This window comes from Mesoplodon mirus, assembly GCF_964341445.2.
Source record: "Mesoplodon mirus genome assembly, chromosome: 10".
In the NCBI taxonomy this organism is placed as follows: Eukaryota; Metazoa; Chordata; class Mammalia; order Artiodactyla; family Ziphiidae; genus Mesoplodon; species Mesoplodon mirus.
Genome location: NC_138986.1, coordinates 49,915,141 through 49,927,323, shown reverse-complemented (window position 1 = coordinate 49,927,323; position 12,183 = coordinate 49,915,141). Strand labels below are relative to the sequence as shown.

The 12,183-nt window shown below is 46.8% G+C and overlaps 1 protein-coding gene across 1 annotated transcript in view; it reads left to right on the top strand.

Moving 5' to 3' along the window:
• The window catches only part of LOC309811186 (uncharacterized protein), a gene marked incomplete at its 3' end in the record, with an annotated part of 148,586 nt that overhangs the window by 126,831 nt on the left and 9,572 nt on the right, over positions 1–12,183 (top strand). The window contains 9 exon segments of the mRNA XM_082633781.1: positions 165–314; positions 2,064–2,231; positions 4,123–4,218; positions 4,220–4,279; positions 4,526–4,768; positions 5,225–5,389; positions 5,391–5,504; positions 6,580–6,786; positions 8,793–8,913. Coding sequence (XP_082489907.1) covers positions 165–314; positions 2,064–2,231; positions 4,123–4,218; positions 4,220–4,279; positions 4,526–4,768; positions 5,225–5,389; positions 5,391–5,504; positions 6,580–6,786; positions 8,793–8,913 — 1,324 coding nt within the window.

Sequence of the window (12,183 nt, the reverse complement as noted above, 5' to 3'; positions counted from 1 at the left end):
ATGTTAAGAGCAGACCTGAAAGAGAGACTTGCAAGGCTATAGAGCTGATGTTTTTCCATGGAGGAGAAATGGAAGTGGGTCTGTGAGCCAAGGTAACATGTGCCTTGAGTTCTGGTGTGGTGGGGCTGCCTGGGGGAGCTGCTGTGAGTGATGCCCCTTTTCAGATCACTTTCAGGAAAGACCACCTTGAGGCCTGCCTCCTTTCCCTGGGTTGTGACGTGATGGCCAGAGAATGCAGCAACTTCGAGAGCTACTCCATGTGTTACGAGCATGTATTGGAGCATGCTAGGCAGAAGCTCTGCCAGAAAGAGCAAGTATGTTCCCAGACAGACAAGAAGTGCATTGGGGAAGGTGTGGGGAGGGGGGCCCAGGAATCACTCCAAAGAGGAAATAAAACACGGTGCGGTCTGGTGCAGGGAGGTATTCTTTTGTTTGTTTGTTTGTTTGTTTTTGCGGTACGCGGGCCTCTCACTGTTGTGGCCTCTCCCGTTGCAGAGCAGAGTCTCCGGACGCGCAGGCTCAGCGGCCATGGCTCACAGGCCCAGCTGCTCCGTGGCATGTGGGATCTTCCTGGACCGGAGCACGAACCTGCATCCCCTGCATCGGCAGGCGGACTCTCAACCACTGCACCACCAGGGAAGCCCAGGGAGGTGTTCTTATGCAAGAATTGAGGGTAGATGGTCCTCTCCAAGGTTTTCTTCTCATTGGCTCATTTCCTTGGGCTCTGGTCTTCTCAGCTGGGAAGGTGATGGCCCCAGCAACACTGGGTTGTATGCTTTGGAGGGGTCTAGTGGGGAATATAAGAGGTAAGGCAGCTGGCCCGCAGGGGAAGATCCGTAGCTGATCTTCCCACCCTCAGCAAGCACAAGGGACTTTGTGCTATTCCTGGTTCAGCAAAGAAGCTAGGATCCTTGAATAAACTCTGTCTTTAGAATGCACATCATGGGTCTCACTGAGGAGACTTCCTTACAATGAGATCCCGTCCTAAAGTTCAGTGGAGCAACAAGCACAGTCCTAGCTCCAGGTGGAGCCCGAGGATCTCAAAAAGAAGCACGAATAACACAGATAAGAGCTGTCTGGAGCGTGCTGCACTGAATAAATGTTTGAGTTTGGCTGTGCGCTGCTTTCTCCTCTTTAGGAATTAGACATTATATGAAGAGGTCAGAGTCCACCTGAAGACAAGGCTGGTCAGGTAGGTCAGTTATTACTAAAAAAGTCCTCCATTTGGGCTTCCCTGGTGGCGCAGTGGTTGAGAGTCCACCTGCCGATGCAGGGGACACGGGTTCGTGCCCCAGTCCGGGAAGATCCCACATGCCGCGGAGCGCCTAGGCCCGTGAGCCATGGCCGCTGAGCCTGCGCGTCCGGAGCCTGTGCTCCTCAACGGGAGAGGCCACAACAGTGAGAGGCCTGCGTACCGCAAAAAAAAAAAAAAAAAAAAAAAAAAGTTCTCCATTTCTCAAATCCACAATCTCAGCAGTAGTCAGACATGGGACATCCTGGTGTCATTTTCTTGTGCCCCTTCCTATAGAAATCCCATCAATGACTGGTCCACTGCAGAGACATCCAAGGAGTGTGCCTGTACTTTTTAAGCAATGAGGGCTTTTTTTTTTCTTAGTTTTTTGGTGACTTTTGTTATTTTTTATTGCTTTGTTTTTTCTTTTTGTTGTTTTTTTGGGGGGGTGTGTGTTTGTTTTCTTTTGAGGCCATTGTACCTTCTGAGGAGGAGGTATATAGGCTAAGGTGTCATGGGGAGGCCAGTTTGGAAATGGAAGCCAAGACAGTTGAAGTATTTTCTCCAAAGTACTTAAGTAGCATCTCTTCTGGGTTCATTCATTCAGCAACCATTTATCAAGCACCTACTATGTGTCTGGAACTGTTCTGGGACCCTTAAGCCAACTTTAGCTTCTTCTTCCCACATTTGCACAACAGGATATTCACCTTCTTCATTAAGTTCAAAGTAGAATACCAATTCAACATTGATATATTGATACAAAGGACTCTTTTTGCAGTGGCCATTTGGAATTCCTGAATTATTTTCCATTAAAAAAAATTTCTGCTGCTAGATTGCAGAGCTCAGTCACAATATGATCATGGAAGTCACTGCCCAGAGAACTCGACTCACGGATTTGGAGGAGGAGACTCTGGATCTCAAAAAGCAAATTCAAAAAGGAGTCCAAGAAGAATATGAAGCATTAGTTCAAGCTTTGTTTGTGACATGTTTGCACATCAAAGTAAGTGACCTGGGTCAGATGTCTGGGCAGTCCTGTGGGGACCCGGGTGTACCTGACCCCCGCGGCAGCTGTACGGAGAGATCAATAACAGAGTGGGCTTTGTGACAACAAGAGATGGTTGGACCCAAGAATTCTCCAGCTCCAGGCTTTCATTGCAGAGAGTGAGTCAGCAATGAGTGGTCATTATTTTCCCAAAAGAGACACTGAATTTTAAATAACTTAGATATTTGCAGTTTTCCTCACTCTACTGCCATGTTGCCATCTGATTGCTGTTGAGGGAAGGGGGAGTTTCTTCTCCAAAACCCCAACAGTTTATGTCACTGTTTTGTCTATTGAATGACCATCCAAAACAGGAGAGCACAGTGCCCTGGGCCAGGCCAAACCCCAGTGTAGGTAGCAACAGCCACCTCCTGGAAGCTCACTGGGCAGATTCAGAATCTGAATCCGCTTTCAGAGATTTTACAACCTTCAAAATGCCCACCAGCCTTTCTCTCACATCTGGTGTCAGGGAGCTGCTGACCTGTCAGTAAAGGTCCACCCAGAAGAGGAGTGAGGGGGTTCCCGTGTGCCCACAGCAGTGTGGAAGCCTGTCACTGTCTTATGATGTCTGAGCAGCTGTAAGATGGAGACCCATGCCTAAAATGGGCTATTGTGGAGCCTGGTCCCCCTGCCCTACAAGTGAGAATTTCAGGACAAACCTACCACTCCCAAGTCCATGGCTTCCCCCAAACCTGCCCCCTTCTCTGCTATTAGATGTTCCCCAGAGCCAGCCCCATTTGGGTCCTTCCCTTACTCCCTTCCCCCAGAGGATTCCAGGGTGGTCCCTGGAGTTGGTCCATTGAGAGGAGTTTCCACTGATGCTCTAGCTTGGCCTGGTTATTCCAGAGAGGATTGGACCTTTCTCCTTACTGTGAAGTGTCCACAAAACACAAATGCTTACAAATATTAAGGTATCCAAACCAACACGCATTCGGCCTGGTGCTGCAGGAGAGAGGTGAGCAGACAGTAAATTATAGAATTTACTAAGCCATCTTTCGGGTGTGAAATTGTTGAAAAATTTCTTAGGTTCTTTTTAGTTTCTGCCAGATTCCTAGACAAAAAGGAAATTCTCCACTTCTCTCAGTCTCAGTTAGTTCCACAAGCCCCTGAAGGTAGGGAATCGCTGTTTTACCCCAGGGCCCCAAGAAGATGGTGAAGCTTTTGCTGTGTGGCCAGTAGCCAGGTTTCCTGCTGTGGCTCCCCGGCACTAACCTCCTGTTTCCTCTCTCGGGAAGTGGTTCAGAGGTGAAAGGATATCCCACAGTCACCCCTCACCCAAAGATGCTAGGTCTCCAAGTTGTACTTACCGATGAGCAAGATATTTCACCATAAGCTGTTAGCCATAGCCATTCAGAACGGGCTGTTTCACAATGAGATTTCTGTTGGAGCCTAAAGAGGAAGGCGGCCAGCTTGATTCCTTCCTCTAATTTAATCTATTCTTAATGGAGTTCCTTGTTAGTGGCTCATGGACAATGTCTTACCTAGTCAGGTTCTGCTGGGTCAAACTGATAGCAAAAATCCCTAGGTTCAAGTTCCCAAGTAACCCTTTGTGTATGTGGGTGGAGGGCTGGGGGGCGGTTTGGTTTTCCGCCTGTGACCTCCCATTCTTCTACCTGCTCAGCTTGTCTTGGCCTCTGACACCCACAGGCTCTGAGATGTGAGGGTGATGAAGCCCTGCGGGTTGAAGACAACACTAAAGGGGCCGCTAGTGAGGCTTCCAGACAATACCCGATGGAGTAATTGTCTGGGTGGATGTTGTTTTAATGTGATATCATTTCTGAAAGCTGGGTTTTAGGGGGCAAAGTGACTCTTCCTCAGCTGACCTTCCTGAACTTGAGCCTGCAATTTGCAGGAGAAGCTGGATGAGAATCAGCTTAATTTGATCCAGAAAGTGTGTGAGCTCATCGGTGAAGTAAGAGCAGAAGGGACTGACAATACGAAAGAAAGGCCTAAAGAAGAAATGGGGCTCCGCCAGACCTGACGAAGAAATAAAAGAAAATCCAGCCATAGTATGTGATCTCATTTTGAGTGGGGTATCAGCATTTCATCCTAGCGTCTGACCCCGCTGCTCACTCTGTTTGCATTCCTGTCCTGTTTCCCTGAGAAATCCTTGTGTCAGGCATTTAAAAAGGGCACTGGGTCTCACTGCACAATTGTCTCATCTTCTGGAAGGCATGTTTCTGATGTCAGGATTCGTGTCCTTCCTGAGAAAAGTGCTGGGGGCAGCCTTTTCTGAAAGTGAGCCTTCTAAGCAGAAGCAGCTGCTGGCCTTGGAGCAGGACAACTGCAGCCTGGCCGCCCTGGTGTGCAAAATGAGGAGCCTGGGCCACTGGAGGCTGGCGGTGCAGCAGGAGCACTCCCGGGGCCAGCTGAGCAGGGCTGAGAAGGTGAGAGAGCTGAGGGAGGGAGGCCCGGCCCAGCAGGGGGAGCGGGTGGCACTGGCCTCCTTGGCTGCAGCTGCTGTGCTGGTGTCAGGTAGCAAGTTTTCCTGGGAACGGGCAATAGCAGAGCCTGGGGAGAAATAGGAAAGAGCCAGAAGCAAATGGCAAAGAAGCAAATGAGAGAACAGATCAGAGAGTTTAGCACAAGGGAAGGGAAAAGATGGAGCGGGCAAGCTTTGTCAAAACACTGCAAATCCTTGAGTTTCAAGCATGATGATCTGCGGAAAATGAAGTAACAATAAGTGGAAAATCTGCTTTAAGGAAAACTGAAACCAGAGCACATATCAATAGTGGTTTGGAAACTTTTACTTACTGTTTCTGAAAGTCTTTATTTACTCTGATCTGTCACACTGTTCTTAACTGAAATCAAGGAAGCAGTGGCCAGCAGGAGCTGTGTTCTACCAGAAATTTTAAAGAACGATGGATGATGAAGTGGTTTAGAGACTGCTTGGGAAGCTTAAAATACAGAAAGGAAACTTATATCCCACCTTACTGTGTTTGGGATGTTCACAGGAAGCTATGCAAAGTAAAAAAGAGTGTTTGAACATCAAACTAATGGCAGAACAAGAAGTGCTTTTATTTTGTCAACAGCTATTGGCTCTAAGGCAGGCCCTGGCTAGGGCTCAGGCAGACAACGTGAGGATATGCAAGCAGCAGGAGAGCCAGGTGTCTGAGCTCAGAACCCCTCTTCCTCCCTCTCTTTGAACACGCTCTGGCGACCAGACGTGGCACTGAGTTGCCTGTAGCAGTCACCAGAGGAACACAGTGTGAAGCCAAGCAGACGGCACTACTGGTGAGAGATGGCCCGGACCCTGGCTTCCCTTCTGCCTTCTTTCCAGCCCAGAAAACAGGGGCAGTGGCCAAAAGGCTTTTGTTCTTGTTCATATTTGGCTAAGATGGTGAAATATAGCTCATAACTAAGATTGTTCTGTGTGTTTCTCTGAGGATCTTTTTTACCCAGAGGGCATCTTGGGGTCTGGGTCTCTGCCTCTAATACATTCCTTTCACGCTCCAAGCATGTTTTCCATGAGTGTGGCCCAGCCATCAGCGTTATGCCCCAAGCAGAGAGTCTTGGTTCCTTTCCTGATGACCCAAACTAAGTCTTAATTTCAGAAGTTACTGCTGCTCTATAGGGACTGGCACCAAAATAAAGGCTTTTTAAGTCTAAGCTCTTAATAACTGTGCCAACCCTCTGAACATGAATGAAACAGAGACCCTAGGTTTAGAGAGAGAACAGCTGAGTTCAAATAACAGCCTGGGAAAGCTGGGCATATTTTAAAACGTAAAATATAATTTGTTCCTTTTGGACCCTAATTCTTCCATTATTGTGTGCCAGTGAGTTATGATGTATAATTATATAAAGTCACCCTACAAATATTAATCATCATTATTAATATTATAATTAAGGATCGACCTTCTAGTGACTGTTGATTAGAAAAATTTCAGAACAGAACCAATTATTACTACTCTTTTCCTTTTCCAACCATCTGGAACCTGGCTTCCTCAGGGCTATTTTGGAAGTCGAAACAGAGACAAGATTAGCACCTCCCTTCCCCACTCACTGTACGTATTGCATCACCCTGTCTCTCCAGGTTCAGCCCTTCCGTTGCTATTGCGCGATAAAGGCGGAGTGACAGGGCAAATGTAGTTTGTGGTAGATATGACTATTTGGTCTTGATACTGGCTGGCACAGGACAGGATAGAGCAGCTGGGCTGTGGTACCCTGAGCCCAGGAATACCTCACACAGTTCTGCCCCTGGGCACTAATGGAGGGGACATTTGTGTTGGCCAACCTCTCATCCCCTGCCCTCTGCTGAGAAGAAAGACTTTGTGCCTTTCTTGTTTCCTTTGGCCTTTTCCTGCCATAGGTGCAATTGCTGAAAGAATTAGAACACAGAGTGACCCAGGAAGCTCTCCACCGGCAGCAGCTGGACCTAATGAAAACCTCTAGCATGGAGAAGCTTTTGGAGGATGTGGAGCAAAAAGAACAGCACCTGCAGTTCCTTACTGAAGAGGCCAAGAGGGCTTCTAAACTGGGCCAGCTCCAGCAGAAGAAAATTCAGAGAGAACTCCGATAGGTAACTCCAGTGAGAGGAAGTAAATCAGGGTGTACCAGCCACAGCTGTTTGATTCTTCCCGTCTTTTCCATGCCTCTCATGCCTCCACAGCGGTGTTCCTCACCTTTGTCACTCCCAGGAACAGCAGGGAAATGGAAATATCTATACCTGGGTGATTGTTCAGGCTGCTTGTGACAAAAGATGATGGCTTGACTGCCACGAGGCCCAGAATCTTGGCATCTTTGTAAGCCACTTGAAAAACATATTTCTACCTGGCTCTAATCTTTGAACCAGGAGGGATCTTTTGGAAAATCCCGACGAGTAATCTGGAAAAGCAGCAAGTATTATGGAAGCTATTATAAGGGAATTTTATTCATGGTGTTTCTGGAACTGCAGAAATAAAAAAGGAAAGGCAAAATGGTTTCCAGACCCAATATGTTCTTCTTAAATATACCCCACAGTCGGGGCTTCCCTGGTGGCGCAGTGGTTGGGAGTCCGTCTGCCGATGCAGGGGACACGGGTTCGTGCCCCGGTCCAGGAAGGTCCCACATGCCACGGAGCGGCTGGGCCCGTGAGCCATGCGTCCGGAACCTGCGCTCCGCAACGGGAGAGGCCACAACAGTGAGAGGCCCGCATACCGCAAAAAAAAAAAATACCCCACAGCAAAAAAAAAAAAAAAGGGAGGAAATAATATAGTGTACGTGCGGACTAATGCAAGTCCCAACAAAGGAGACCATAGAATTAAATTCAACACAGAGGGAAAAAACAAAAAAAACTGAGCACCTTCTGGGGTAGGTGCTTCACACATATTCATTGAATGAATAAGTCAGTTAATTCACCAGAGATATTAGGAAACAGAAATCAGAAGTTTAAATTAAATGATTGGCCAAGTGTTTCAAGTGCTCAAGGAGGTCAGTAAGGAGAATTTTACAAAAATAAATGACAAAAAAAAGGATAAAAAATGTATCCTCTCACAGTTCAGGAGGCCAGAGTCTGAAATCAAGATGTGGGTCCCTACAGCAGGCTCTGGCAGGACCCGTTCCATGGCTCTCCTAGCTGCTGGGGGCTGCCTGCCATCCCCCGCGTCCCTCCGCGTGCAGCTACAGCTCTTCAGTCCTGGCCGCCTTCCCTGTCTCTCTCTCTCTCTCTCTCTCTCTCTCTCCCTCCCTCCCTCCCTGTGTTTATACTTGCTTCACTTTTTGTAAGGTCATCAACATTGGATTTAGGGCCCACCCTTTAATCCAGTATGACTTCATCTTAACTTAATCACATGTACAAAGACTATTTTCCAAATAAAGTCACATTTTGAGGTTCCAGGTGGACACTTTGTGGGGGACACTATTCAACCCATTACACTATTACTTTTTTTTTATAATTAAAAACAATTAGGAGATGATAAAAATAAATTAAAAAAGAAAAAATGCCTGTGATCTATGCAGATGAGGCATGCTTTGGACCTAGCGACTCTCTGGCTAGGGGACTCTGGGTAAGGGTTGCAAGGGGAGAGCAAACACAAAGTTAGCCTCCGGTTGTGGGCCCTGTGTCAGGCCTGGAGACAGTGCTCAGAGCATTCCCTGCACATGATGAGTTGAACTCAGCATAGAGATCTGGGAGAGAGATCACGTCTTTGCTTGAAGCCATCCAGGGGCTCCCACAGGTTCTTGGGGTAGATGCATGGCTTGGCCTACAAGGTGAACTGGTTCCTCCCCCCTCTCCACTTCCCCTCTAATAAAACAAACATAAAAGATATGACTTTTGTGAGTAAACTTCTGGCTATTATAAGGTAATAAAGGGTTCCAAGGGCTGCCTCTGTCCCTCTCTGATTAAGTTCTTGGCCTTCCTGGAGCTCCTGATTTTCAGAAGGCTGAGTTCAGCCTGACCAGGATTTCATGAAGACTTGTATTCCTGGGGTAGCCTGGGACCCACACTCTCCCTAGGAATCCCCCCTAACCCACCCCTCACAGTGAACTGACGAAAGTGTGCACCAAGAATCATCTCTGCTTCCCAAGCACTTTTCCCTTCAGATGAGAATCTGGCTTGCCCACGAGCGTAGCGTGGAGCTGGACGCTTTCCAGTGGGTGGAAGAGCTACAAAGTCAGCTTAGTGACACTGAGAGATCCTCTGCCCAGAGGAGCTCACCAGGCGGTAAGGATACCCTTTCTCTCTCTAAGTTCTCAGGGTCCAGGGTCAGGATTGAAGGAGGGCCCCAGGGACTAACGATAACAAACCAGTGGTTATTGAGTGGGTGCTCCATGTTTGTTGAATGAATGAATAAACCTTCATCCTCAATTGCAGTCAGAACTTTCTACTTCAGTTCACCTTGGAGTACGGATAGGCTATACTAAAAAGTTTCAATCATAAAAACTGGTTCCAGTTGAAATATGTCAACTAAAGAACATTGTGTAGTTCACTAGATTTTGAAGCATCTTAACACCTTGGTCCTATAGAGGAGTAGAATTTGCCACCCTAATATGTCTCTTTGGCATATTGTTTTAAGCTGGTTGTTTCTGAGAAAAAGCAGACATTGGAAAGAAGTTGCCCTTTTGTAAAAAATGTTTACAGTTGTAAGGGTATCCCCCTCTTCAGTACGAGGAAGAGGAGGATGACCGAATCTTTAGAAATTTATCTGTGGAAAAGACAAATCTGTGTAAGTCTTACCCTTGTTTATTGTGCTTTTCTTGGTAACCTCCCATAGCTGACTTTCCTCCATCCTCATCATCCTCTTCTGTCTTTAGCTGAGGATGGTATTTAAGTTGAGAGCTTCGGTAATGTTGGCAAGTAACTCAGTTTTCCTCAGTCTCTCCCATGTATACATGTTATTAAACTTTTGTCTGATGTTCTCGTGTTAATCAATCTCATGTCAATTCAATTCTTAGACCAGCCAGAAGAACCTAGAAGAGTAGAGGAAAATTTCTTCCTCCCCGATAGGATATTAATAACCACATTTCTCAGATGTTATTCATAAAGTACATCATGATTCTTGGGTCCTAGGGGCTTGAGGAGTATTATGGAAATGGCAATCAAAACAGCACTCTGGGGCCTCCCTGGTGGCGCAGTGGTTGGGAGTCCGCCTGCCGATGCAGGGGATACGGGTTCGTGCCCCGGTCTGGAGGGATCCCACATGCCGCGGAGCGGCTGGGCCCGTGAGCCATGGCCGCTGGGCCTGCGCATCCGGAGCCTGTGCTCCGCAGCGGGAGAGGCCACAACAGTGAGAGGCCCGCATACCGCAAAAAAAAAAAAAAAAACAGCACTCTGGACAATGCAGCCAGCAAATAGCAATGGAACAGAGGCCAGACCCCAGGATGTCTCTAAACTAACTTCTTCCCCTGTAAGATGAGGACTAAATAAATTCCAAGTTCTCTTCTAGAGCTATCAAAAATATTACCCAATCAGTAGCCACGATCAGCCTATTGTTAAGGTCAGCCAAGCTCCTCCTTTCTGTTCCATAGCATAGCTGGTGGGTGAGGGTATGGACTTCGGGGTAAGACAGCCAAAGTTCAAATCCTTCCTCTGTCACTGCTAGCTGTGTGACCTTGGAGAGGTTTATTCACCTCTCTGAAAAATACCCACCTCAAAGGTGTATTCTGAGGACTCAGTGAAACAATGTGTGTCTTCCACAGAGTGTAGTAGCACTAGGTCATTGTGCAAATGTTGGTTATTACACTTTCATATATGTGTGTCCTCCTTTATGTGTTTCCTTTTGGCTACTTATAGTGTGAATGATGTGAGAAAACATAGTCTGTCAGAGGCAGAAAGATTATTTTCAAAGGTCAAGATAGTTTGGGTTTTCTAAGAACAAGGCTGGGCTTGTTGGTAAAGCCCCAGGGTGCTCCTGCCTGCCAGTGCCTGCTGCCTGGGCCCTGACTGTGGGGCTGGCGTCCCCCACCCCAGCCCAGGTCCAGAGAGGAAGCATATCAAGAGCACCCAAGGGCCCTATTTTGACCACCCACCCTGAGTGGCTCTGTCCTTGCACTCTCCTCTCCACCCTCGCTGGGGTTTTCTGTTTCTCCCTTTCCCCTCTGCCTCCAGCCCAGCCAAGCATCTTTTAAATTCCTTTCCGAGTTAACATGTCCTCTCAAACTGCCATCTGTGTCCTCTAAGACCTGCACATTTACGAAGAAGGACCAGAGTGGGGCAGGAGGCAGGTGGGGAGAACCCTAATTCCCAGGATTGGGGACACGGCAGGAGTAAAAGAGAAGCCTGTCTTTCAGGAAGCAGAGGTAGAAGTTACTCCCAAGTCTCAGCCCCCATCTGTCCCCTTCTGCAGCGACGGGAGGGGGTTTGCTTAGGACTTTCTACATGTTGTCTACTGAAGAAAAATGCACAACCTAAAAGCTGCAAATTAAGTTTTATTTGGGGAGCTTACTAAGGACTGTAGCCCAGGAGACAGCCTCTCAGATAGCTTTGAGGAACTGCTCTGAAGAGGTAGAGAAGGATCCAGGATACAGAGGAGTTTTGCTGAAAAACAAACCATGTGGTTGAACAGCATAAGATTACTGCTAATCACAAAAATAAAAAGTTAATGATTTTAGTGCTTTTCTATGTATGGGAAGATGCAAGAGTCTGGGCTCATTGAAATTATTCCCTAGATATGCATCCTAGCCATCTAGGGCCAGCTTCCAGAGCACAGAATGTTTCCTGTTTTTCTCCATCCTAAATTCCCCTCAGGGCACACTGAGGGGAGCAGAACTGCAGTAGCTGATGGCTTGATGGCAGGCAACATTCTTCATTTACTGGAATGGCAGGCAACATCCCCTTTCCAGAGTGTAGATTCATCAGAGGTCATACCTGTCTAAATTTAGTACCAAGCACTGCAAGAGGACAGCCAGATATTACCTATACTATTGGTGCCAAAATGTAAAAGTCAGCCGTTACCACTCCTTCCTCAGATGTCTAGCCAGAAGCGTGAGGTGACCCAGGTATCTCTCCTTTCTGTAGAGGTGATCACAGCAGCCTCCCTGCTTCCCAGCACAAGCAGAATTAAGGGGCAAGTTCTCTTTACTTAGCATTAACATGGATCCCCTTAGGATCTTGTAACTCCTGAGAAATTACAATTTGTTCTAGTTCAGTTACTCTCAAAATGCTTAAGGAAAAAAATGAAATCAATTGGCTCACAAAACTGAAGTGTTCAGAGATGGATTGGCTTAAGCTGGCTTGATTAAGGTTTGTTTGTATTTTTTGAATTTTTATTGATATACAATGTTGTGTTAGTTTCTGGTGTACAGCAAATTGATTCAGATATATATATATACATATGTATATATATATATTCTTTTTCATATTCTTTTGCCTTAGTTTGTTACAAGATATTGAATATAGTTCCCTGTGCTATACAGTAGGACTTCGTTGTTTATCTATTTTATATACAGTAGTTAGTATCTACTAATCTCAAACTCCTAATTTACCCCTCCCCCC